This window comes from Anomaloglossus baeobatrachus, chromosome 8 (assembly GCF_048569485.1).
Source record: "Anomaloglossus baeobatrachus isolate aAnoBae1 chromosome 8, aAnoBae1.hap1, whole genome shotgun sequence".
NCBI classification, from domain to species: Eukaryota; Metazoa; Chordata; class Amphibia; order Anura; family Aromobatidae; genus Anomaloglossus; species Anomaloglossus baeobatrachus.
In genome coordinates, this window is record NC_134360.1 from 45979712 (window position 1) to 46006063 (window position 26352).

Here is a 26352-nt window from a genome sequence, read left to right on the forward strand (position 1 = left end):
TGAATGATCCAATGTTGTCCTAAATGACTGATGATGATAAATATAATCCCCTGTGTGTAATCAAGTCTCCGTATAAATGCACCTGCCTGTGATAGTCTCAGTGTTCTGTGTAAAGCACAGAGAGCATCATGAAGACCAAGGAACACAACAGGCAGGTCCTTGATACTGTTGTGGAGAAGTTTAAAGCCAGATTTGGTTACAAAAAGATTTCCACAACTTTAAACATCCCAAGAAGCACTGTGCAAGCGATCATATTGAAATGGAAGGAGTATCATACCACTGCAAATCTACCAAGACCCGGCCGTCCATCCAAACTTTCATCTGAAACAAGGAGAAGACTGATCAGACATGCAGCCAATAGGCCCATGATCACTCTGGATGAACTGCAGAGATCTACAGCTGAGGTGGGAGAGTCTGTGCATAGGACAACAATCAGTTGTACATTGCACAAATCTGGCCTTTATGGAAGAGTGGCAAGGAGAAAGCCATTTCTCGAAGATATCCATAAAAAGTGTCGTTTAAAGTTTGCCACAAGCCACCTGGGAGACACCAAACATGTGGAAGAAGGTGCTCTGGTCAGATGAAACCAAAATCAAACTTTTTGGGCACAATGCCAAACGATATGTTTTGGCTTAAAAGCAACACAGCTCATCATCCTGAACACACCATCCCCACTGTCAAACATAGTGGTGGCAGCATCATGGTTTGGGCATGCTTTTCTTCAGCAGGGACAGGGAAGATGGTTGAAATTGATGGGAAGATGGATGGAGCCAAATACAGGACCATTCTTGAAGAAAACCTGTTGGAGTCTGCAAAAGACCTGAGACTGGGACGGAGCTTTGTCCCCCAACAAGACAATGATCCAAAACATGAAGCAAAATCTACAATGGAATGGTTCATAAATAAACGTATCCAGGTGTTAGAATGGCAAAATCACAGTCCAGACCTGAATCCAATCGAGAATCTGTGGAAAGAGCTGAAAACTGCTATTCACAAACGCTCTCCATCCAACCTCACTCAGCTCCAGCTGTTTACAAAGGAAGAATGGGCAAGAATTTCAGTCTCTCGATGTGCAAAACTGATACACATCCCCCGAGAGACTTGTGCTGTAATCGCAGCAAAAGGTGGCGCTACAAAGTATAACTTAACGGTACTGAATAATATTGCACGCCCCAATTTTCAGTTTTTTATTTTTTACAAAAGTTTAAAATAAGCAACAAATTTTGTTCAACTTCACAGTTGTGTCCCACTTGTTCTTGATTCTTCACCATAAAATTTAATTTTTTATCTTCATGTTGCCTGAAATGTGGGAAAAGGTTGAAAAAATCAAGGCGGCCGGAATACTTTCACAAGGTGAAATCTCTTTATTAATGACCTTGTGGATGAGATTGATAGTAAAGTGTCAGTCTTTGCTGATGACACCAAACTATGTAGGATATTAAAAACTGACCTGGATAGTACAATATTATAAAAAGATCTGGATAAGATGTCAGAATGGGCAGATACTTGGCAAATGAGATTTAATGTTGATAAATGTAAAGTAATGCACCTAGGACGGAGTAATCCTATAGCTGCGTATACATTAAATGGAAGTAAACTCGGGACTACAGAACAGGAGAAGGACTTGGGTATTCTCATTACAAATAAGCTGAGCAGCAGCACTCAATGTCAGGCAGCAGCTGCTAAAGCAAACAAGATTCTAGGGTGTATAAAAAGAGAGATTAGATCCCGTGATCCCAACGTATTGTTACCCCTCTATACATCACTTGTAAGGCCACATCTGGAATACGGGATCCAGTTTTGGCCTCCACATTTTAAAAAGGACATTCAGAAGTTAGTCAGTTCAAAGGCGGCAACTAGACTATTACAAGGAATGGAGGCCGCCCGTATGATGAGGAATGGAGGCCGCCCGTATGATGAGGAATGGAGGCCGCCCGTATGATGAAGAATGGAGGCCGCCCGTATGATGAGAGGTGGGAAAAGTTAGATATGTTTAGCTTAGAAAAAAGACGTCTCAGAGGAGATCTCATTTATATGTATAAATACATGTGTGGTCAATATAAAGGACTGGCACATGACTTATTCCTTCCAAAGACAGTACTAAGGACCAGGGGGCACTCACTGCGAGTGGAAGAAAAGCGATTCCGACACCTAAATAGGAAAGGGTTCTTTACAGTTAGAGCGGTCAGACTGTGGAATGCCGACCACAAGAGGTAGTGATGGCTGATACTATAACAGCTTTTATACAAGGGCTGGATGATTTCCTCAGTACACAACATTGTGGGTTATAAATGACTTAGTGACTAAATGTAGAATTGGTGGAGGAAGGTTGAACTAGATGGACCTAGGTCTTTTTTCAACCTATGTAACTGTGTGTGTGTGTGTGTGTGTGTGTAAAATTTATTTCTATATTATTTTTTTTTCAATCCTGAGTGGAGTTGTCCTTATCGTCTCATGTCCCCATGACAACACTTCCTGTCCCTGTGCTCAGCATTATTATAGGGGTATTGGTCTTTATGCAATCAAAATCCAGGTTTCACTTTTAAAGCTCAACTAAGAATATAAAATATATTATGGTTTCCTTTGGCAATGTACAGATGCCAGGGTGCAGGTACAGGAAGAGTTGTCATGGGGACAAAGACAGAGACTGTAACTTTACCAATTGCTGACTAGTTATTTGCTTCTTCTCCGTTTTGTCTCCTTTCACCATAAGGTGTGGATTGATGCCGGCACTCAGATCTTCTTTTCCTACGCCATCTGTCTGGGAGCCATGACGTCTTTGGGAAGCTACAACAAGTACAAGTACAACTGCTATAGGCAAGTCCGCGCTCGGAGGGGGAGGGTGGAGTGCGGGTTTTGCTGTTGGTCATTAACACTGCTCCGTGACATGTGTGTGACATAGGGACTGTTTGCTGCTGGGATGCCTCAACAGCGGTACCAGTTTTGTGTCTGGCTTCGCAATTTTTTCCGTCCTGGGCTTCATGGCACAAGAGCAAGGGGTGGACATTGCAGATGTGGCAGAGTCAGGTACTGTATGACCACGACACGGTGAGGGCTGTCGCCGACTGCCGGAGCGCTGGGTGACAGAACCCTTCCCAAGATCTGATTCCTACAGGAAGGAAACAAACAATGTCTGATTGTAGATGTAGAACTGTTTATATATTGGATCATTATCTAGAGATGTTATTATAATTTTTGCTAATTTTGGGGGTTATGGTAAAAATTCCTGTCCGGTAATTGACACATCACATATTGCTGCAGTGAATTCCAGTATACAGCTTCTGCAGGTAACATGGGGGGTTTAGTAAATTAGGGACCGGCTCTCCTATCTCTGCACTATTAATTTTTCTTGAGGGATTCTGAGAAGCAGTTGTCCCCCTCACACAGTAACGGCTGCCATGATGGGGTACATATAGCACCCTTATATGCCCCCTATCCCCTAATGCACGTCGATCCTATATCCAAGTCTGGCTCATATTATTTGCACAGTTTTGCACCCATGTTGCAGTCAGTACCCGAGAGGTTACTGATCGTGCCGCCATGATACTTGTCCCATATTCCAGTGCTGACCTCGCAGGTCGTATGTATAGCGGATTGTCTCTGCTGATTTGTGTATCGTGGGTGACATATTAATCGTTTTTGTATGGGGGCAGAGTAAATTTACCAGTGTAGCTATTCTATCCACAATGATGCTGATTTTTTTTTGTTCTGCAATGAAAGCGTTAAATCCGCAGTATTTATTGCAGCAATTTCTGCTCCATTGGGTACAGAACATTGGTTAATAACGGATTCTGTAGATGGGCGATGGTGTCCAGCACGAGCCTCCTGAGTGTCAGTGCATGTTACATTGGGCAGGTGTGGCCGCCTCTTCATCCGTGTGCTTCCAGTAAAGTGACGATGATTCACGTGATCATTTCCACAACATACAACATACATCAGACCATAGATACAGCCTACAGTCAACTGCAGGAGCCATGATATGTCTGTGTTGTAATGGCCCGGGAGTGTGTCACTTCTTTGATTATTACCCCCTTGATGGTTTGGACAAATCCTCCTGCCACACCAATATAGAGATAGAAATGCTGCTGTAATTGCGTCCGGCATCTACATATGATGTCCAGTAACTTTGCTTTACTTACCTTGTATTGATCTTTAGTCACATTGTTGTTGTTTTTTTTATTTCATTTTCATCCGGAGCTGCACTCACAATTCTGCCTATTTTGCTGTTGGCTCTTTAAACTGCAATAACATATGAGAGCTGTCGGACGACTCTTCGTTCAGCAGACTGTTACCTCTCCGAACTCGCCCATACACATGAGAGCGCTGTTGGACGACTCTTCGTTCAGCGGACTTCTATCTCTCCGAAGTCCCCCATATACATGCGAGCTTGACTCAGACAAGCGTCCATGTGTTTCCAATGGATAAGCTGCTGCCGGACTCCTCTGAGAGCAGCTTATCTTCCCTGAAAACATAAGGAGAAGTCTATCGTCCCACTGAGATTGGCACATTTGACCGACTTTTCTTGTGTGTTTGGGGCCCTTCAGTGTCAGGTTCTCTAGAGAGGTTTTGAACTACATCTCCCACTGTGTGGGCCCGATGGAAGCTCCGCTGTACGGCTCATCGTCTTATTTCCATCTTGGGTATAGCAGCAGATATTTTCATAACTACAGCAGTCGTTGCATCGTGATTTTTATCCAAACCCTGTACGGAAACGTGACAGTTTTCCAGAGAACTTTTTTCCTACAAATATTGGCTCAGTTTTTAGTTTTTTTCCGGTGCAGTAGTTGGCAGTTCACTGGCTTGTTAAGAGGTTTAAGGTAAATGGTGTCAGATAGGAATTTACTCTTGGACATAATAATTAGCCAGGAGCAGGTGGAATCCCTCACTCCGGCAGGGCGCTGCGTCTTCCATCTTGTACAGAACTAGACTGATTTCCATAATCTCCCACCCCTACCCCTTTTTTCTTATTTTTCTAGGTCCTGGCTTGGCCTTTATCGCATACCCCAAAGCCGTCTCCATGATGCCTCTGCCCTCCTTTTGGGCAATCCTGTTCTTTATAATGCTTTTGTTGCTTGGACTAGATAGCCAGGTACGTGTCCCCAAATATTGTCTGACATCTGTCTGCCTGATTCTGTCAGTCTTTAACCACTTTAAAGGGGTTTTCCACTACTTTTACATTGATGGCCTATCCTTAGGATAGGTCTTCTATATCTGATCGGCCGGGCTCCGACACCCCACACCCCCGTCGATCAACTGTTCTCGGTCCCGGCAGCGGCAGTTTTGGAGTTGCTCCGTCTTCTGATAACGGCAGCTGGGTACTGCACATTTGCCTCCTATTGATTAGAATGGAAGGTGGATGTACAGTACCTGGCTGTGGCCACTATTAGAAGACTGATCATCTCCTGCTGTCACCGCGGGACCGCAGGCAGCTATAATCGGCGGTGGTGCAGGGTGTCAGACCCCAACCGATCAGACATTGATGATCTATCCTAAGGATAGGTCATCATCCCTCTTACAGGGGAGCTCTACACATATACTCAATAGTGAATCTGTATTAGCGCCTCCTAGTGGTGGCTGCTCTGTGCAAAAGGAATGATATAATATTTAATGATCAAATATAGATAGAATTCAATAACTTGGGATCTATTTTAGTGTTAATAACACAAAATGATCAACCTACACCATCAGACATTCACCTTTCTTCTCACTTCCAAAGACATAGCTTGATTTGATTAAGGCCGTTTTCACACTGCCTTTTGTCTCCCGTTCAGTGGTCCCTTTGGGGCTAATGTCCAAATTCCCCGTAAGATGGGATTCGGACGTATGTGCAGACTGGGCCATTCATGGAGTCACTGTGTGCTCTGTCAGGCACCATTTTCGGGGGTATATGCCTACTTGAGGAGGACGCTCAGATGCACTACGTCTGGGTGTCCGCCTCCAGTAGGAATATACCCCGAAAATGGTGCATGACAGAGCACACGGTGACCCCATCTACACCATTATAGTGAATGGCCCCATCTGCGCATACATCCGAATCCCATTTTGTGGGGGGGGGTTTGGACATAAACCCTCATGGGATCATTAAATGGGGGAATGCATTCACCACCCTACAGCTGTAGCAATTTTTCTGTCTAAACCTATAACCACTACGAATATGAATTCATGATTTACAATGAGGTTTCCTGATGCAGATCGCCCATGCTAGGCTTAGATGCACAGTGATGGGACAGGGTCCGTCTGACGTGACCGGTTGAGGTCTTGCTATGGACGTGCTGCCCGCTGTTACCTTCTCGCCTTTTTTTTTTCCCCCTCCTGACAGTTTGTTGAAGTTGAAGGACAGATCACGTCGTTAGTTGATCTGCACCCGTCCTTCCTACGGAAGGGTTACAGGCGAGAGATCTTCATCGCTATCGTGTGTTTCCTCAGCTATCTTCTGGGGTTAACTATGGTCACAGAGGTAAGTACCCAGTACCCCGACCCCTGGGCCTCGGTGACCTCTCTGCCGCTGGGATCCAACGTGCAAATAAGTGACAGACCCCAATGTGATCATGACTTGTGCTCACATGCCAGTATTATGTTTGCATCTCCCTTTGGCAATGTATCCTGGTCATATATCTTATTGCCCTTCTCTTTGGTTCCCCGGGATATCTCCATGCAGATTCCCTCCATGTATGACTATTTGTCTCTGTACATAGCACATGATGAGTGTCGGCGCCTCATACTTGGCGTCCAGATGGGCTCGCCCGGGTTTATTTGCTGTCTGTAAATGCTGTGGGCATTTTTTTCTCTCCGACTCCATTTAGCAATGTAGGAAATGAAGCCATGCTAATTTTCCACTCCAGTACCAGGCCGGCTCCAGACTCCGGGCTCATGTGTTTTTTTTTTTTTTTTTGATCAGTCACCGTGGTCCATTTAAAGGGACACATTCTCCCCAAATCTATGTGTACACTGCTTACCTAGGAGATTTAATTTCCTATTTTTTTTCATGCATATAACATGGATGTCATATAAGGGGGGGTCCTTCACTTGGCTGTCCCCTCATTGAGGAGCGAGCTGCTATAAAGTCCAGATCTGGCGGGCGCTGGCTCCTGTATCACAGGGTGGACCCTTCATTTATATCTGCGCCATTTACAACCACCCGCCGCAATAATAATAACTGATAATTCGCTGTCAGTCTGTTTCTAGCTGTACTCTGTAGAGGACATTTAATGTGATGCTCCCCCCTTACATAGGGTATATAGCCCACTACCCTCCTTTCTTTCATCTTCCACAGGGCGGCATGTATGTATTCCAACTTTTTGACTACTATGCAGCGAGCGGTGTCTGCCTCCTGTGGGTTGCATTCTTTGAATGTATTGCTGTAGCCTGGGTTTATGGTAGGTATCAGTGAGTGGATTGGACCCCGGCCGCCTGTCCTGGGGCCTCCATGATGTGTGACGCTGGTTTTCACTCTTCAGGCGCTGATAAATTATATGACAACATTGAGGACATGATCGGGTACCGGCCAGGACCGTGGATGAAGTGGAGCTGGTGCGCAATCACTCCCCTGCTCTGTGTGGTGAGAAAACGCTTATCTATAACAGGCGCCGTCCACTTAATCTTTGTTCCTTGGTTTCCTGAATATGAAGGAAACCTTTACAGCCACCTAACACATGCCTTACCTGCACTGCCCCCTATAGGACATCGAGGAAACTGTGCTTTGCCCAAAACGTTTGGGATTTGTGGGAGGAGGAAGAGTGGGTGCTCTAGCCTTACTAATGCCTCATTGTATCCTTTTTTTTTTTCTTCTTTTTTTTTTTTTTTTTCAGGGGTGCTTCATCTTCTCTTTAGCCAAATATACCCCTCTGACGTACAACAAGTATTACACATATCCAGATTGGGCCATCGGGCTGGGCTGGGCCCTAGCTCTGTCCTCCATGCTGTGTATTCCATTGGTCGTGGTATTTAAAATCGTGCGCTCGGAAGGATCACTGGTCGAGGTATGGGAAAATGTGATTAATCTACTGATAGTTGAAGGAAATTAACATTTATCCCGCTCCCCGAGTGTCGGCGCCTCGTTATCCCGCTCCCCGAGTGTCGGCGCCTCGTTATCCCGCTCCCCGAGTGTCGGCGCCTCGTTATCCCGCTCCCCGAGTGTCGGCGCCTCGTTATCCCGCTCCCCGAGTGTCGGCGCCTCGTTATCCCGCTCCCCGAGTGTCGGCGCCTCGTTATCCCGCTCCCCGAGTGTCGGCGCCTCGTTATCCCGCTCCCCGAGTGTCGGCGCCTCGTTATCCCGCTCCCCGAGTGTCGGCGCCTCGTTATCCCGCTCCCCGGGTGTCGGCGCCTCGTTATCCCGCTCCCCGGGTGTCGGCGCCTCGTTATCCCGCTCCCCGGGTGTCGGCGCCTCGTTATCCCGCTCCCCGGGTGTCGGCGCCTCGTTATCCCGCTCCCCGGGTGTCGGCGCCTCGTTATCCCGCTCCCCGGGTGTCGGCGCCTCGTTATCCCGCTCCCCGGGTGTCGGCGCCTCGTTATCCCGCTCCCCGGGTGTCGGCGCCTCGTTATCCCGCTCCCCGGGTGTCGGCGCCTCGTTATCCCGCTCCCCGGGTGTCGGCGCCTCGTTATCCCGCTCCCCGGGTGTCGGCGCCTCGTTATCCCGCTCCCCGGGTGTCGGCGCCTCGTTATCCCGCTCCCCGGGTGTCGGCGCCTCGTTATCCCGCTCCCCGGGTGTCGGCGCCTCGTTATCCCGCTCCCCGGGTGTCGGCGCCTCGTTATCCCGCTCCCCGGGTGTCGGCGCCTCGTTATCCCGCTCCCCGGGTGTCGGCGCCTCGTTATCCCGCTCCCCGGGTGTCGGCGCCTCGTTATCCCGCTCCCCGAGTGTCGGCGCCTCGTTATCCCGCTCCCCGAGTGTCGGCGCCTCGTTATCCCGCTCCCCGAGTGTCGGCGCCTCGTTATCCCGCTCCCCGAGTGTCGGCGCCTCGTTATCCCGCTCCCCGAGTGTCGGCGCCTCGTTATCCCGCTCCCCGAGTGTCGGCGCCTCGTTATCCCGCTCCCCGAGTGTCGGCGCCTCGTTATCCCGCTCCCCGAGTGTCGGCGCCTCGTTATCCCGCTCCCCGAGTGTCGGCGCCTCGTTATCCCGCTCCCCGAGTGTCGGCGCCTCGTTATCCCGCTCCCCGAGTGTCATCCTGTACTCCAAATGTCTGCACCATTATCCCCATACCCCGATTGTCCGCCTGTTTTTTCGCTGTACATTTCTTTCTTCTAAGTGTATAGTACACTATTTTTTTGCAGAATAATAGTTATTGAATGTTCGTTTCTAAATCCTTTTCTTTTTCTTGTCTTCAGAGGATTAAGTTGGTGACTGCCCCGAGAGAGATTAATCGCTGGGCCCAGGAATCGGAGGGGTCTACACCTTTCTGCCCAGATGGAGGTCACATGAAGCCCACACATGTTATTGTGGAGACCATGATGTGATCCAGTGTCCATCCGCCCTCAAATGAGCTACACACTCGATCCGGAGGTTTACTAACCCTCTCCCTAGATTCAGGTTTATGGAGATCTCTATTTGCACTAGAATTCTGATTCGTCGGCTCTCGTAGAGAACGTTGTATAATATGTGTGCGCAAATGCGTATTTTGTAAAATTTTGTAGTGAGCCCCTGATCTCTCTATGCAGAGACAGACTCATATCATCAGATTTTAAACATTTTTATATACTTCAATATACATTTTAATGATGATTTATCGCTTGTATCTACCTCCAGTCAATATGAAGAGGCGACAGCCTAACAATGCTTCCACAGGCTGCCCTGCTCCAACTGCAGGAAAGACGCAGGGGCAGTGTAGACTTAAAGGGGCCATCCATTCCTATCCACTTTTGCATTTGGAAGGAAGGGGTGATGCTACTGTGCAGTCAGCGGACACTTTGCAGGTCGGGGGTGCACGTCCGAACAGATGCATGAGACTGGCAACATCTGCAGATGCCACATTAGCCGTTTGCAGGTCAGATGGGAATGTTTACCGCTTTTAAAGAGGTTGGCCACCATTTGAAGCAATTTAAAAACCAAAAACTTAAATGCATGTATTTATTGGCAGCCAAGAAAAATTTTTGCAATTAGGCTTTATTAAAATATTACACATTTTGTGTTTTCTATTCTCTTTTTCCTTCACATTCAACTTTAATGTGGTCTCTACCGCTTGTACCCGTCTCTTTCTGAATGTATCTCTGCTGATTTATGGCCAGAGACTACATTAAAGTTGGATGTGCAGAAAACAAAAGACCTGTAAAAGCCAGTGTAAAATACAGTGAAATCCAAATGCAAAAATGATTTTTAGCCCAAAATACAAGCATTTCGGTAGAAAAAATCCTAAATATATGTATGTAAATTATTATAGAGATATCTATATGTTCCCCAAACATGTCCTGCCCTATTATGGCCTTATTCAGACATCCGCTTTAATTTTGTGTTCAATCCGTGATTTTCATGGATAGAACATGTACTTATTAAAGGGAAACGGTCACCAGATTTGGTGACTATAAGCTGCGGCCACCACCAGTGGGCTCTTATATATAGAATTATAACATACTGTATATAAGAGCCCAGGCCGCTGTGTAGAACGTAAAAATCACTTTATAATACTCACCTAAGGGTCGGTGCGGTGCAGACTGGTCAGATGGGTGTCTGTTCTTCAGGTGTGGCGCCTCCTCTTTCGGCCATCTTTGTCCTCCTCCTTCTGAAGCCTGGGTGCATGACACGTCCTACGTCATCCACATTAGCCGGCAATTAGGTCCTGCGCAGGCGCACTTTGAACTGCCCCGAGCAGGGCAGATCAAAGTATTCTGGACCTCAATGCCGGCTAATGTGGATGACGTAGGACGTGTCATGCACCCAGGCTTCAGAAGAATAAGAACAAAGATGGCCGAAAGAGGAGGCGCCGGTACCGTTGAATGGAGACACCCATCTGACCAGTCTGCACCGCCCCTTAGGTGAGTATTATAAAGTGATTTTTACGTTATACACAGCGACCTGGGCTCTTATATACAGCATTCTAACATACTGTATATAAGAGCACACTGGTTGTGGCCGCAGCTTATAGTCGCCAAATGTACTGACAGGTTCCCTTTAAAGTCTAATGCTTTTCATGTGATTTTTGTGGACTTGAGTGTTCAAAATCATGCAGACAGGTCCGTTTTTGATCAGTCACAGCCCAAAATTACCCATACAAGTCTATGGGTCCGTGTTAATCAGACGGCACATGGATGGCATCAGTACAACCTTCGTGTGGTCCGAGATTAACATTACAATGAGTAGGAGCAACAGCAATTTTCACATATGAAAAAAAATAAATGATTTGTCATTGTTTAATCTGCACTGAACAAACACTCATTAGAGATTTGGACTTTTTTTTTTTTCTTTCATACGTATGAAAAATTACAGTTGTTTGAATGAGGTCCAAGGTGGACTTTTCACCCTAAGGGTATATGCCCATGATCAGGACTCACTGCATGATGGACACAGCAGGTCCACTAGTCTCATCCGCAGGATACCGCAGCTGCTTGTACCCACGATCAGGGTTCTGTGCGCTGCGGTCTCTCGCTTGTGTTCTCCTTACGGAGGACACATGCAATTCCGCAGCAAACAATTGACATGCTGCGGTCTGGAAAGACGCTCCGCAGGTCAGTGTTTGCTGCGGAAAAAACAAGCACAGTGGGCATGGGATTTCTAGAAATTCATCCACTGTGCTTGTACTGTACAATGCAGCATTTTGGATGCAGCTGAAGCATGCAGCATCCAAAACGGTGCAAACACTGATCATAGGCACGCACCCTCAGGCTGCTGAAAGTGTCCAAATCCATGTGCACATGCGGTGACCAATGGTCAGAAGAATTTGAAAGCCAATGCTCTACCCATCAAACTGTACAGCCATTAGCCACCGCAGGTGGACCATAGTCAGTCTAAAGCTTCCCAGCAGCTGGAGAAATAAAAGTTGCCTACGCTTAATCTACAAAGTGATGTAAAGAGCAGGGTCATGGCTGAACATTATTGTACATGAAGACTTATCTCGTACTGATCTCCTACAGTCACAGCCCAGCTGCATGGTTACACATTGCTCACTGCCACCCACAATACAGTGGCAGTGCTGAGACGCGAACAAGTCTCTAGCAGCAGCAGAATTGTGAGTGCAGCTCCGGATGTGACTGAAATATGTCTTTATATAATACAAAATAAAAACAATTGAAATGCATTGTAATCTATAAAATGATGACCAGCCGTGAACCCTAACTGTTAAGGCTTATTTAATAAGAACTGTCTTTGTAGCAGTCCTCGTGAGCGCAGACCAGTCTAGTGCAATCTTGAAAAGGAACATCTGATTTGTGTCTGTGCTGCGACAGTGGTTTATTTAATAAGCTTTTCTTTCTTTTTATATAGAAGTATTTTCTCATTTGGGAAAGTTTCTTGTATTTTGTACAAATGCTGATTTATTTTTTTTTGGCTCAAAAACATGGATGTTGAGAACGTGGCCTCGGCCGGTGAACACTTTATTGCATTGATATCATTGGTAACAACACAAAACATTGAATGTATATTGGGGTTCTGTGTGTATTTCCTGACACTGGAGCTGAAGCGTCGCTGCTGCCATCTAGTGGTGAGATTAAGATTGGTCTCATCTCATACCTGATTGCAGAGATCCCTGAATATTTCACCGTGGACTTGTCCTGTGATCAACCCTGCCATTGTATAAACCCCAGAGATGGCAGTAGGAAGCTACAAGAGCGGCCACACATATAAAAGTCACCTCTGGTCTATGGTACAATAGGGGGTCTGGCAGTATGGGAGGGAGAGGGTGGGATGGGGGGTTGCACATTTGAACACCATTTTTTCGTGCTGGCTGATTGCACTCAATGAAGATTTTATGCCAAATTCATTTTTCCATTTCATTATTCATAAAGGGATATTGAGGATACCCCCACAACTCACTGTAGCTCCGCCTAAGCGTGCCATAATCCCACCCATCTATTGAACAACCCCCTATGTGAATTTTTTTCCCCTTAACTCTTCATCGGGCAATAAGACATTTCCATTTCTTCTCCATCTGTCACTGATCAGAGAGGTCTTCAGTTTTCGGTTCAGGACGTCTGTCTGTAGTAGGTCACCATGTCCTACACTGATACCTCAGACATCAGAGAGATCATTGTGTGATACTGAGTATATAAGGGGTGTCCAAAATAAGAGAAAACCACGGCTGCTTTCTTCCAGACAGAGCGCCTCCCCAGTCCATGGCCCAGTCATGTTTTTCCAATAATGAACCCACCCCCTTAGCCAGTACATCACCTGCGCTGTCCAAGGGTGCAGCGGTGCAGGGATTCCTATCCATTGTGCGGTGAGTCTCCATTGTTTGCCATCCTTGCAGTATTGGGAGGAGGCACTGGGGGTAGGGTCAGCAGTAATCGGCCCCGTGTCAGTCCATACATGCAGGATTCCCAATAACTGTACTGGTCGTGCACTCCACTTCCATCGGTCAATAAAGCAGTGTGTTACATGTTATAAAAATCAAATGGATTTATAAAGTGGAAAAGACTGATATAAACTATAATCCTACAGTGCAAATATCACAACCCTCTAAGGTCCAGCATTAACCCATCCCACGCTGGCAATGACGCGGACTCGCTCCCAGCGGGGGAGGGGATGCAATGCCTTGCTGTATCACTGATTTTCACTCCGCTGTTTTATCCTGTAACAATAGAGGCTTTTTGTAATTAACTTCAATAATAAACAGAATAACATCCCAACTATAATCTGTGTGATTTGTGTGATTATTACTGTGTGCCACCTCTACCGTCCATAGGAATATGCTGAAGACCGCTCATCTTCTCCAACAAGTATTCCCCCCCCCCCAACTCTGCATTGTGCCAACCCTCTGTTGTTCCTCCGGAAACTGAATAAATTGAAATGGATGTTTTCTTTTGCTCACTAGCGTAACTAGAGTCTGATGGGCCCCAGTGCAAAGCTTGAGCCCACCATTTGACCCATTGTAGCATTTAAAATCCTGTAAAAACATACAAGTTGCCCCCTCCTCCCCATTCCTTTAATTGTTTAATTGCTTAATAATGGCCACCCTGTCTTATACTAATCTCCCCCCATCCTGGACCACTTCCTGGTAAATATGTCCCCATCCTGGTGTATGACCCCATCATGACTATATGCTGGTATATATGTCCCAATCATGGCACCCCCATTCTTGTATATATGTCCACATCCTGGTATATATGGCCCCATCATGGTGTGTATATATAGCTTCATCATGCGCCCATCCTGGTATATATGGCCACATCATGTCCCCATCCTAGTATATAGCCCCCATCCTAGTGTATGTCCCCATCCTGGCCACATCCTGGTATATAGCCCCATCCTGATACATGTCACAATCATGTCCCCATCCAGGAATATAGCTTCATCATGTCTCCATCCTGGTATATATGGCCCCATCATGTCATATTTTCGTGGGAAAACCCCTTTTAAAAGGAGCTGCAGTTCCCTGCACGGTCAGGTGCAGGCTATGCGGGAAATTAGTAAAGCATCTACAGCGCCACTGCTAATCAAAGTGATACGCTAACAACATACACTCAATTTAGGAAAGTCTTAAGGTGCTTGTCAGCAGGAGGGGACGCTGTTAGTTAGCGCCAGTATGTGCAAACGTAATGGCATCCGTGCCGTTCAACTCCCTTGGTAGAAATCAGAGGTGCAGACGACTTCTTTAATTGTTCGATATATACATCTAGACCAGGATACAGGTGGAAAATTAACCTGCTGCTCTCCAACTGTTGCATGACTACAACTCCCAGCATACCTTGACACCGAAAGCCACTTGGGCATGCTGGAAGTTTTTTATAACAGCTGGAGACAGGTTCAGCTGCTTTTTTTTTTTTTTAAGAAAATAAGTCGGCCCAGGTGGGTAAAATTTAATATTTTATTATTAAAAATCCCTTTTTATCCACAATATTCTTATTTTCTTTACTTTTTTCCCATCTTAAATACAGAAAAAAACTATTTACAAATGTGCCCATAACAGGAATAAAATAAAGTTCTCCAGCTCCTGTCATCTCAACGGATTGTGCTTTCCTGAATACATAAGAATACTGAAATCTGTAGAAAAATACTTTACAAGTTAAGATTACTCCTACGGATAAAAATACTCCTCTGGTAATGCGGGGAACGGGGCGAGCTCGTCAGAAATGCATAGGAAAGAGTACAGGGAGACGATCGTTAAAGCCTTCGGTTTAAATGCATCGTTAAAAAAACCCCAAATAAATTGGGAGCTCTGTACCCCACAAATATTGCATATAAAAATACCTTCAGTCCCTGCTATGGCACATAATGTACGGGGGCGAACGGTGCAGCCTCGGCTGCTGTGGTGCTGACTCTACTGGATGCACAGGGGCCCCAAAATGCAGTCACTTACCCGGACAGAGAGAAAAACTGTAGGTGGCAGCCATCTTGTCAGCTTTAGGCCTAAACTACAACTCCCAGCATGCCCTGATACCTTCAGACTGTCAAGGTATGCTGGGAATTGTAGTTCCACAATCAGCTATACAGCCCCTGCTTTTGACATCAACTCCGTTCTCAATATCATTAAAACTACTATATTACGACTTACGAGCATTTCTTTAGCTGCCTGCTTGAAAAACACAAAAAAAAATAATTATTAGAACCCGGACATTGAAGCCATTTTTGCTTATATAAATTTATTCATTTTCTTAAAATAAAATAAATTTAATTTTATGAAAGTTAATTTACTGGAAATATTACCTGTAAACAGGCTGCTCCAGAAACTAGGCCTCACCTAGTAACCAGTGGTGTGCCCATAGCAACCAATCAGAATACAGCTTTTAATTTTCTAACCTGTCTGAAAGTTGGCTTTTGATTGGTTGCTATGGGAATTTCACTGGTTTCCAGGTGAGGCCTAGTTTCTGGAGGAGCCTGTTTACAGGTATATTTCCGCTAAACTACCTGTAAACAAGCTCCTCCAGAAACTAGGCCTCACCTAGAAACCAAGGGCGTGCCCATAGCAACCAATCAGAATTCATTTTTTAATTTCCTAACCTGCCTGAAAGTTGGCTTTTGATTGGTTGCTATGGGCACTGCACTGGTTTCTAGGTGAGGCCTAGTTTCTGGCGAAGCCTGTTGTTTTTTTATACACTATGCTGCCAAGATTGATGCCAGTTACAATCATTTTCTCCATTTTTCTAGGCAATGAGACTGCATGTGACGTGGTTCTGGCTCCCAAATGGCACAAGCGTAGTGCGGTCACACTCGAAGAAAAAAACAAACAAACATTAAAATGGCGGCTAGCTACATTATAAAACATGCTGACCTATGAATACATGTTTGCTCTTGATGCTGGCAGTGTGGGTGCTAAATGTGATTTCCCATAAATACAAAATTAAACTATAAAGCCCTCCCATTCACGCTATTGGCAAATGCCCGCCATTTTGAACAAAAACAAAGTGTTGGCAGAAACAACCAATCACAGCGTCCGATTCAGCCCAACAAGCTGAGCGCTGATTGGTTGTTACAGGCTTTTTCGGATAAAGAAACCTAAAATGGCAAAAGTGCTATGTAGTCATGGAAGAAGTGCGTGGTTTCACAGCAACACATAAGGCGCTGAGGTTAAAAAAATAAATAAATAAATGACCGTGACATGATCAGCAACACATGGTGAAAGTTGTGTGAATGGCCATTGTAAGGGGAGACATTGTGGTTAGGGTGGTATCCCTGGAGGAGCCATGGTTGCCATCCATTGTGATGGGGCGGTTGTAATTGTGGGGGCGGCCATCTTTGGAGCAGCCGTGATTACAGAGGTGTTTTATCTATTTGTGCACTTTTTTGTGATGTGAAAAATCAATAACTACATCATATGGCGGGTGAGGAGCGTATAAAGTGCGTCAGTGATCAAAATACTAGAAATGTGAAGAGGAATGGAGGGGGGGTCACCTATTATCTCAGCGTCACCCACATTGTACAAACCACAAGGAAAATGGTTTCCGGTTTTCTGGGATCTCCCGGCGAGGACCTGACAGGAGAAGATTCTTATTACTATGAGGTATAGAGTCAAAGTAAAACTGATAGCACCATGAGAGAGGGATGAATCTCCAACCACGAGGACGGATACACCGAAATCCTAGTGAATACGCCAAAGAAATAGAAAACGGGAAAAATAAATAAATGATGTGACCATAGCAACGTGGGTAGGAAGTCGCCGCAGGCCATCACATCTACGGATCAGCTGCTTCTTCTAGGTTGGGGGGGGATACAGAAAATTAGTTTATCAGGCTCCTCAGAGGGTCTTTGTGCTCGTCTTGGATTCTAGACTTGAAAGGTGTTTAAGGGTCTCCTCCCGAATTCCAGTGGACAGAGACTTCCGGCTGATGACCAGGTCTAACCTGTCCCCAGCATCAGACAGCAGAGGCACTGCCAGGCAACAGTCAAAATCTCGTGTGCGCACGTGGTTCACCTGTATCAGGAGACAAATGGCGAGATTTATTAATGTGCATGCACTCACTATTCATCACCAGCTTCTGGGCAATCACCAGAATGGGGGGTCCCAAGTCCCTATTCATCCTCGCCTCCAAAATCCCTGTCCGCAGCGGCTTCTGTCAGCATCGTGGATACCTTGACAGCTGCACCATTAATCTCCACCTCACCGTGGTTATGAAAAGCAAGAACAGGGACTTGGGACCCCCATTCTAAATTTTGTGGTGTTCCCACAGTTACCCATATGATGAAATACGCTACAATTCGCACCATTTTCAAGATCCCTGCTTATACTGGAAACCTTGCCCTCATGTCTAAATGACACGGGTGCCTAGTTTTCTGCAATTGTATCTGTGCTCTCCCTGGTAACAAGCGGTGTTCATTCTGTATAGAAGGAAACATGCTCCTATTCATTGACAGCAAGCAGATATCTTTAAACTGGTGGATTGAAACAAAGACATCAGAAAGTTGCAACACTTTTCATGAGATGATAATTAACCAGTTACGTAAATGTTTTTTTTTCCCCCAAAGCAACAAGTAATAGATACGAGATACTTTGCAGATTCCTTGGGGTCTGACCGTGATGACCCCAGCCATAAGCGTAGCTACTGGGGAGGCAAAGGGGGCGGTCGCTTCTCGGCATGCCAATATAGTTAGGCTCTGCGATAGACATTATCTCCTTGCACATCCCTCTCCGTTCTGTAGGCCTACTCTACAGAACAGCAGGTGACCTAGTGGGAGCAGCGCCAGCGCATGCACAGGACGTCCGGGGCCCGGCGTGGCACCATGATGTCCTGTGTGTTAGTTCGCGCTTTACTGTGAGCCCATTATACTGTGTATGGGAGGAGTCAGGGGACATTATTAAATGTTAAAGGGAAACAACCAGCAGGATTTTCATATATAAATTAAAGCCAGTGCAATTCTGGCGCTAGGATGCTGAATCGAAGCACACCTTTTGTTCTGAGATTGGAGGTTTTATTTCAGAAATATGTGCAAATAAAGTTCCAGCAATGCACTACTATTTGATTGACAGGTGCAACAGGAAGGGAATATGTGGGTCGGGTCTTGCCATTTATTCCTGCCCCTGTCTATCTGCCTCCCCCAGAATTATATCTATGATGGCTACAAGGGGAGGAAGGCCAGGCAGGCAGACAGGGGCAGGAATAGATAGAAACACCCGACCCACAAATTTCCTTCCTGTGCATTGCTGGAACTTTACTTGCACATATTTCTGAAATAAAACATCCAATTTCAGAACAAAATATATGGTTAGATTCAGCATCCTAGTGTCAGTATAGCACCGGCGTTACTTTATATATGAAAATCCTGCTGGTTGGTTCCCTTTGAGTGGGCACTTAAGTAGCATTATTGTGATAAGAGCACTCAGATCATTGTGACCGTCAAAAGATGCACATGGGGCATTATTACGTTTTAGGAGCAAAATGTGGACACTTTTCTAGGGCACTTGCACAGGACATTAATATTTTCTAGGGAGCAATTTTACCATATAGAGAGCACAAAGGAGGCATTTTACTATGTAAGGGGCACAGTGGTGGCATTATTATGTGGGGCAGTATGAGGAGCCCTGTTTTTGTACCACACAGCAGGTGCAGTAATAGGGGCACATACAGCAGCAGCGGCTCGTCTAATGTGCCCAATCTCTGGAGGCGAGTTGTGGCTGGAGAGGTTGTCGTGTTGGTCTGAACAAGATGGAAAAGATGGGAAAAATAAACAACTACATGTTTTCTCTCATCAGCTGTAAGTCACCACCTATACGGTAACTGTGCTGTGATCTCTTGCATGTTCTGCAGGACTGCTATCTACCACTATATGTACACCGTATGGCAGTAATATCAGTGTTTGTCTTTGTGTAGAGCTTTATTTTCAGTAACAGTGCGGTCATCTGTTCAGGTTGCTCTGTACCCACAGATAGGGTGCGCTATCGTAGTTCTAATCAGAAGCCCAATTAGATGTTTCAACCCCCCACTGAGCTGAACCCGCAACTATGCCTCTGCCCCCAACAGTCCCAAGAAAAAAAGCATTGCATCCTAAGTATAGGGCACATTCCTGAATGGTGCGGGGGTGTGCATGCTCAATAGTGCTCGGCTATTTATGTCAATCCCATAGACAATGAATGGAGAAGAAGTCGAGCATACGTATCTCCCTTTCATTCAAGACAGGATTATAGAGCTTTGTACTTGGGATCTCTGTGGGTCCCAGCCTTTAAGGCCCCCAGCGATTGGTGAGTTTTTTTTCCTATTCCATTGATATTACTTGGGGGATTACTTGTTATTTTAGGAATAACCCTTTAAAAATGACAACATTTTGTACATCTTATTTCAGCATACTGTCTCATTGTCTGCATAGCAAGAGAATAGCAAACATTATTATTGGCTTATTGGAAATATCCGCAAGTCTCAACCTATAAAGTATTAATTCATAAGTAAGAGGACCTTCTGCATCTCACAGTAACGAGGGGTATTTTATATGAGAATTATTTTGAAGGTACATTTTTAGGAGTAAATATTACAAAACAATTCAGAATATGTGGAGCTCTGTCAGGTCTCATCTATGGAGGATTAAAGGACTTTTATTATGATCATTTTCTTTAAGTTTAAAGGTGTCATCTGGGCGGCACGGTGGCTCAGTGGTTAGCACTGCAGTCTTGTGGTGGCTCAGTGGTTAGCACTGCAGTCTTGTGGTGGCTCAGTGGTTAGCACTGCAGTCTTGTGGTGGCTCAGTGGTTAGCACTGCAGTCTTGTGGTGGCTCAGTGGTTAGCACTGCAGTCTTGTGGTGGCTCAGTGGTTAGCACTGAAGTCTTGCAGCGCTGGGGTCCTGGGTTCAAATCCCACCAAGGACACCATCTGCAAGGAGTTTGTATGTTCTCCCCGTGTTTGCGTGGGTTTCCTCCCACATTCCAAGAACATACAGACAGGGACTCTAGATTGTGAGCCCCAATGGGGACAGTGTTACCAATGTATGTAAAGCGCTGTGGAATTAACAGCGCTATATAAATGAATAAAATTATTATTATTATCTGTTGGCTGTAGAGAAATGGAGGGGTGCCGGTGATGATACGATCCCAACCATCGGTACGCTCATGTCCAATGCTGGAGAGGAGGTGCAAGACAATAACCCTTGTAAATATTTGTCATATTGGATAGTTTAGAGACAACTCATATAATGATCTTGCGCTGATGACATTTTTGTGCACAATTAGTAGCTGCATTAACCTGCAGGATCCTGTCGCAGGGCTGTAGACCACTCCTGTCTGCCGGACCTCCGGGTCGGATCATATTAACATAAACGCCTTTCTCCAGAAGCCCATCGGAGACGCTGAACCCAAAATCATCCGTTTCCAAATCTTTCATGACAGTCACCTGCAGGGACAGATATGTTCAGATCATCAGTAAGGGTCTAGTTCTGACTACTGGCATCTACTGTATGTCGTATGGACATATTCTTTTGGTGCCTCAAATTTGTTTAAGAAGCTGAGATATAGGCTGCTGTATGCAGAGTCCTACTGGAGAGAGGATTAAGCAGCTCCTTCTGTGCCAGGACCCTGCTCCTAGATCTCTGCTTTCTTAGCCAAGTTGTAGTGTTAAGGCCCCGTCACACACAGCGAGATCGCTGCTGCGTCATCGTTTCTGTGACGCAGCAACGATCCCGCCAGCGATCTCGTTATGTGTGACACCTACCAGCGATCAGGCCCCTGCTGTGAGGTCGCCGGTCGTTGCTGAATGTTCTTGACCATTTTATTCAAAGGCGATGTCCTGCTGGGCAGGATGCATCACTGTGTTTGACACCTGACAACGACCTCCTAACACAGTCCCAACGCCCGCCGAGATCATTATACAGGTCGCTGATCGTTACTGCATCGTTGGTAAGATCTGACTGTGTGACATCTCACCAGCGACTTACCAGCGATCCTTATCAGGTCACAACGTTTTCGGGATCGCTGGTAAGTCGTTAAATGTGACGGGGGGGGGGGGGGGGGGGGGGTTAGAATGGAGAGTAATTAGTGTGCACACAACAGGATAAGAGGCGCTGGTAGATGGGATGTAGAGTCCCCAGTAATATTCAGATATAGAATTCACAGCAATCTTCAAAGATTTCATGCAAACGTGCTCTTTATTTATACTGAATGGTGCTGGACAGGTGGGGGTATAGGGAAATGCGACACAGAAGAGGTTTCAACCTATTTAGGTTTTTATCATAACGCCGCTGGAATAAAATAAAATACAACGGCTTTCAGTAATACAGAGAAATATATGTGTCTTACCTGCCTATGATTTGTACTATCATTGCCCTGTACCATTTTACATTGTCCCCAGTTACATAAAACTTCAATTGTATACATTTTGATCTGATCCACCTGAATCCAGTTTCCTTTCTCTCTGTATACAAGCTTACCACAACACCTACATGTATGTGCTCCTTATTTGACCTGATATTCAACTGACATGTAGTATAATGCGCATGCGCCAAATCCCCGCTATAGCAGCCATTAGCCGGGTTCACAGACCGCATGTGCAGTTCATTCTTTACACGCTCACCGATCCAACGCCTACACATATCACATGGGCGGCTTACCTGACCGGATCTCCAACTAATACTGACATTTAGTATACTACACATGCGCCAAATCCACACTGCACAAGCCAATATTTACATTAGAGGGAACCTGTCAGGTGCAATATGCACCCAGAGCCACGAGCAGTTCTGGGTCCATATTGCTAATCCCTGCCTAACCGTCCCTATATACGCTAGCATAGATAAAAAAGTATTTCTAAAGATCTTATATCATATGCTAATGAGCTTAGGTACTAGTCACCTGGGCATTAGTTCCCCTGGCTAGTCAGCTCCATTAACATGTTAGTAGACTCCTGTGGACCCCTGTTGGCGTGCTAACATGCTAATGATTACGCAGCGTCACAGGATGATATCACTCACCTCTCCTCTGCCATCGCGTCCAACACTGGATTTGGTCTCAATGCGCATGATCCCGGAGTTTGGGTCATGTGCACTACTTTAGTTTGAAGCCAGGATGCGTACACCCAGCTTCATAATGCGCATGACCCAAACTCCGGGGTCGGATGCGATGTTGGCGGAGAGGTGAGTGAGATCATCCTCTGACGCTGCACATTCATTAGCATGTTAGTATGCCACTGTGCGTGTGCTAACATGCTAATGGAGCCGACTGGCCAGGGAAACTAACGCCCAGGGGACTAGTGCCCTCGCTCATTAGCATATGGTAAAAGATCTTTAGAAATACTTTTTCTAAAGATCTCTTTATCTATGCTAGTGTATACAGGGACGGTTAGGCAGGGAATAGCAATATGCACCCAGAACTGCTTGTGGTACTGGGTGCATATTGGACCTGACAGGTATCCTTTAAGAGCCTACCTTCCTGGCGCGTGCGCACACCGCAATGCCATACGTCCCCCCTCCACGTCCGTGAGGCGGGATATTTAAGCACCGATCTATGCCCAACATAGCACAAAGACTGATCAACTGGGACACAGACGCGGGAGCGCCCCTGCACCACTATACCAGAGGTATACACTTTGCAACTTATTTATCTCCCTATTCCTGACCCTAAGGACCATTTCTAACCTTACTCTATAGGTCACCTTTAAGGGTGTCTTGCCCAACATGCTTTGCTACATCATACATATATCTGTTTTCCGGTAAATATGTATATTAACCCTTGCCTGCAAAATCTATGTATTACTGAAAATTGTTTTACTTTATTCCAGCGACGTTATGATTAAGACCTAAATAGGTCGAAACGTCTTACTGTGTCGGATTTCCCTATACCCGTACCTGTCCATCACCTGTCAGTATAAATAAAGAACACGTTTGCATGAAATCCTTGAAGATTGTGGTGAATTCTATATTTGAATAGTTGCAGTGTTACACAAGGAATCCCCAGGGCAAGGCACAGTTATATTATTATACATGTGAACATATTCATTGGTCTCGTCACCTTCAACAGTTCAGCAGAGGCTGCCGACATGTCTTGGCCGTCGTCTTTCAGGATTTTGGGGTCCTGATTCAACTTGTTCTCTTTTTTGGGGCTGTTTTTGGATTGGTGAGAACCTCCTTTCCGATGCAGGAAACGATTACTTGGACTGGAGTTTTCTATGAGCAGTTTGCTGCCGTCAAGCCCGATACTTTGCACACTGCCGGTCATGATGGAAGCCTAAGTAAGGAAGCCAATTAGTGGGTGACCCATGAAAGCTGTGAAGTCTGTAAAAAACTATAGCTCTAAAGCATGTGAACAACCCATCATTTACCAATACTGTGCTCTACTCCTATTATACGTTTTATACTCCAGTCACTGCCAGAGCTGCATCTTTTGTGCGTCAGATTATAGACCACCTTCTCATGAGACACCATTGCACAATTACCAGCAGCAAGATGAGCGCGTGAGAGCTAGCAGCCATCCAGCAAGGCTGTAAATGCCCCCAAAATTATGATAATCCTATTAAAACCCTCCAGACGCAGTTACCTCGATCTCCCTGAGGAGTTCCGACTGTCCACATGTTTCCAGGTCTTCCAAAGCTTCCCCGAATACTCGCCAGAAGCTATCATCATGCTCGCTCTCCAGGCCGTTGGGCTGGCTGGGGTATCTGTTGAACCAAACATGGTGAGTCTTCAGCAGCATCTTCGGAGCAGCATTGCGGCTCACACTCGGGTCTTCTGACACCAAGTGTACAAATCATGAGTGCAGCCCGACAACTCAACGCACTCACCAGATCGGTCCCGGATGGGGGGGAAAGAGCAGGGGGAGATGAAGCTGGAGGTGAGGAGGACATGCAGGTGGAGACAGACGGGTGCAAACAATGGAACGAACAATATGAAGGGTGGGGGTGAGATAAACGAAAATAGCAAAACAGGTGCCCCCCGTGAGTTGTTAGTACACAGGAGGAGGATGAGGGGCTCAGAACTGAGACATAGAACACCTGGGAAGAGAAAGAGAGAAAACACAGAGAGGAGAACAGAGACGCGGTGAGAAAATGATGATAGGAGACGCTCCTCCAGGTGCACAAAATACGAGCAGGTGTAACAGGGCGGCCATGATGGTGAATGGGTGGAGGGGAGGTTAGTGGGACCAGAAATTCAGATACACTGTCCATACTCTGCTTTACATTATCACCACAAGAGTACATCAGAAAAGTTATAAAACTTTCTAAGAGTTTTTGCGTTTCACATGCCTGCAGTCAAAGGGCAGCACACAAATGTGGAAAACCTACATAAAGGGGCTATCGAGATTTTTTGGGGTTTCTATTTAAACTATGAAGCTTAATATAATCATTTATACAACTTTCTAATTCTTATCACACGACCCATGCTCCGGTCCCTGGTTCGGAAGCTTCACATCTAAGCATTTCTGCTATTGCCACACAATTAATGCTGTGTGTGAAGAGGGCTGGTTACTCATATTAATAGCTAAGCCAACCCCCTTCTCTGCCTGGTGGATGTATAGTTGGGGGGTAATGATCAGCCAGCCCCCTTCTCTGCCTGGTGGATGTATAGTTGGGGGGTGATGATCAGCCAGCCCCCTTCTCTGCCTGGTGGATGTATAGTTGGGGGGTAATGATCAGCCAGCCCCCTTCCTTGCCTGGTGGATGTATAGTTGGGGGGTAATGATCAGCCAGCCCCTTTCCCTGCCTGGTGGATGTATAGTTGGGGGGTAATGATCAGCCAGCCCCCTTCCCTGCCTGGTGGATGTATAGTTGGGGGGTAATGATCAGCCAGCCCCCTTCCCTGCCTGGTGGATGTATAGTTGGGGGGTAATGATCAGCCAGCCCCCTTCCCTGCCTGGTGGATGTATAGTTGGGGGGTAATGATCAGCCAGCCCCCTTCCCTGCCTGGTGGATGTATAGTTGGGGGGTAATGATCAGCCAGCCCCCTTCCCTGCCTGGTGGATGTATAGTTGGGGGGTAATGATCAGCCAGCCCCCTTCCCTGCCTGGTGGATGTATAGTTGGGGGGTAATGATCAGCCAGCCCCCTTCCCTGCCTGGTGGATGCATAGTTGGGGGGGGGGGGTAATGATCAGCCAGCCCCCTTCCCTGCCTGGTGGATGTATAGTTGGGGGGTAATGATCAGCCAGCCCCCTTCCCTGCCTGGTGGATGTATAGTTAAGGGGTAATGATCAGCCAGCCCCCTTCCTTGCCTGGTGGATGTATAGCCAGCCAGCCCCCTTCACATAATTAGTGCAGTATGTGCCATTACCTCTGAGGATATTAGTAAGGAGGAGAAGAAGGACAGAGGGATCTGTTACACGATAGACCCCACTGGTGTCAGACAGACCCCATTAATTTAAATGATGTCCATCACAGGGTTCTACATTGTAATAGAAAAAAAATAAATATAGGGCACTGTTTCATAGCTGAGGGTTTGCTACACTTGCTTGAGGCGTAGATCTGTGCCTAAACTTGAGTAATTTTCTGCCTTTACCAATATAAGTCTGTTGTTAACCACATCCATTCACAGTAAACCATACCTACATTTGGATTGGGGGGGGGGGGGGCGGAGAAAAGTTGATTTTTTTTGTTTGTTTGGTTTTTTTTGCACAATTTCCGACTTTGATGTGCAGTTTATGGGAAAAAGGTGGCATAAACAGCTTAGTAAATTATTTTGGATTCCTTTCTCTTAGACTGCTCTTCTGTGCATGAACCAGCATGCGCAGGATGAATGTTGCTTACATAGAGCAGTGAGAAGGCTGCAGTTACATTGAACAGTGATTTGTATGTGGAGAGCTGGCTGACAACTTCTAGCGCTATAAGTTGATCCTATGAGTGGTTGTCACTATCGGTGAGTAGTGACTGAATA

General features: G+C 46.1%; 2 protein-coding genes across 8 annotated transcripts in view; one reads left to right on the top strand and one right to left on the bottom strand.

Annotated features, from left to right (window-relative positions):
- SLC6A6 (solute carrier family 6 member 6) overlaps positions 1-10560 on the top strand; it is a 37924-nt gene extending 27364 nt beyond the window's left edge. The window contains exons 7-14 of the mRNA XM_075321554.1: positions 2714-2817; positions 2903-3027; positions 4977-5089; positions 6320-6457; positions 7274-7376; positions 7458-7558; positions 7809-7979; positions 9322-10560. Of these exons, the coding sequence (XP_075177669.1) occupies positions 2714-2817; positions 2903-3027; positions 4977-5089; positions 6320-6457; positions 7274-7376; positions 7458-7558; positions 7809-7979; positions 9322-9450 (984 nt within the window). The 3' untranslated portion in view covers positions 9451-10560. The remainder of the gene's footprint in view (positions 1-2713; positions 2818-2902; positions 3028-4976; positions 5090-6319; positions 6458-7273; positions 7377-7457; positions 7559-7808; positions 7980-9321) is intronic.
- Positions 10561-14931: 4371 nt separating this feature from the next.
- GRIP2 (glutamate receptor interacting protein 2) overlaps positions 14932-26352 on the bottom strand; it is a 412653-nt gene continuing 401232 nt past the window's right edge. For 6 of the 7 annotated variants that reach the window (XM_075321558.1, XM_075321559.1, XM_075321557.1 and 3 more), the window contains 4 exons: positions 24025-24145; positions 23500-23715; positions 20744-20890; positions 14932-17489 (listed from right to left, as the gene is read on the bottom strand). In XM_075321558.1, the coding sequence (XP_075177673.1) occupies positions 17313-17489; positions 20744-20890; positions 23500-23715; positions 24025-24145 (661 nt within the window). In that variant the 3' untranslated portion in view covers positions 14932-17312. Of the gene's footprint in view, positions 17490-20743; positions 20891-23499; positions 23716-24024; positions 24146-24176; positions 24479-26352 lie in introns of those variants that run through there. The other variant, XM_075321562.1, reaches the window with a different exon arrangement.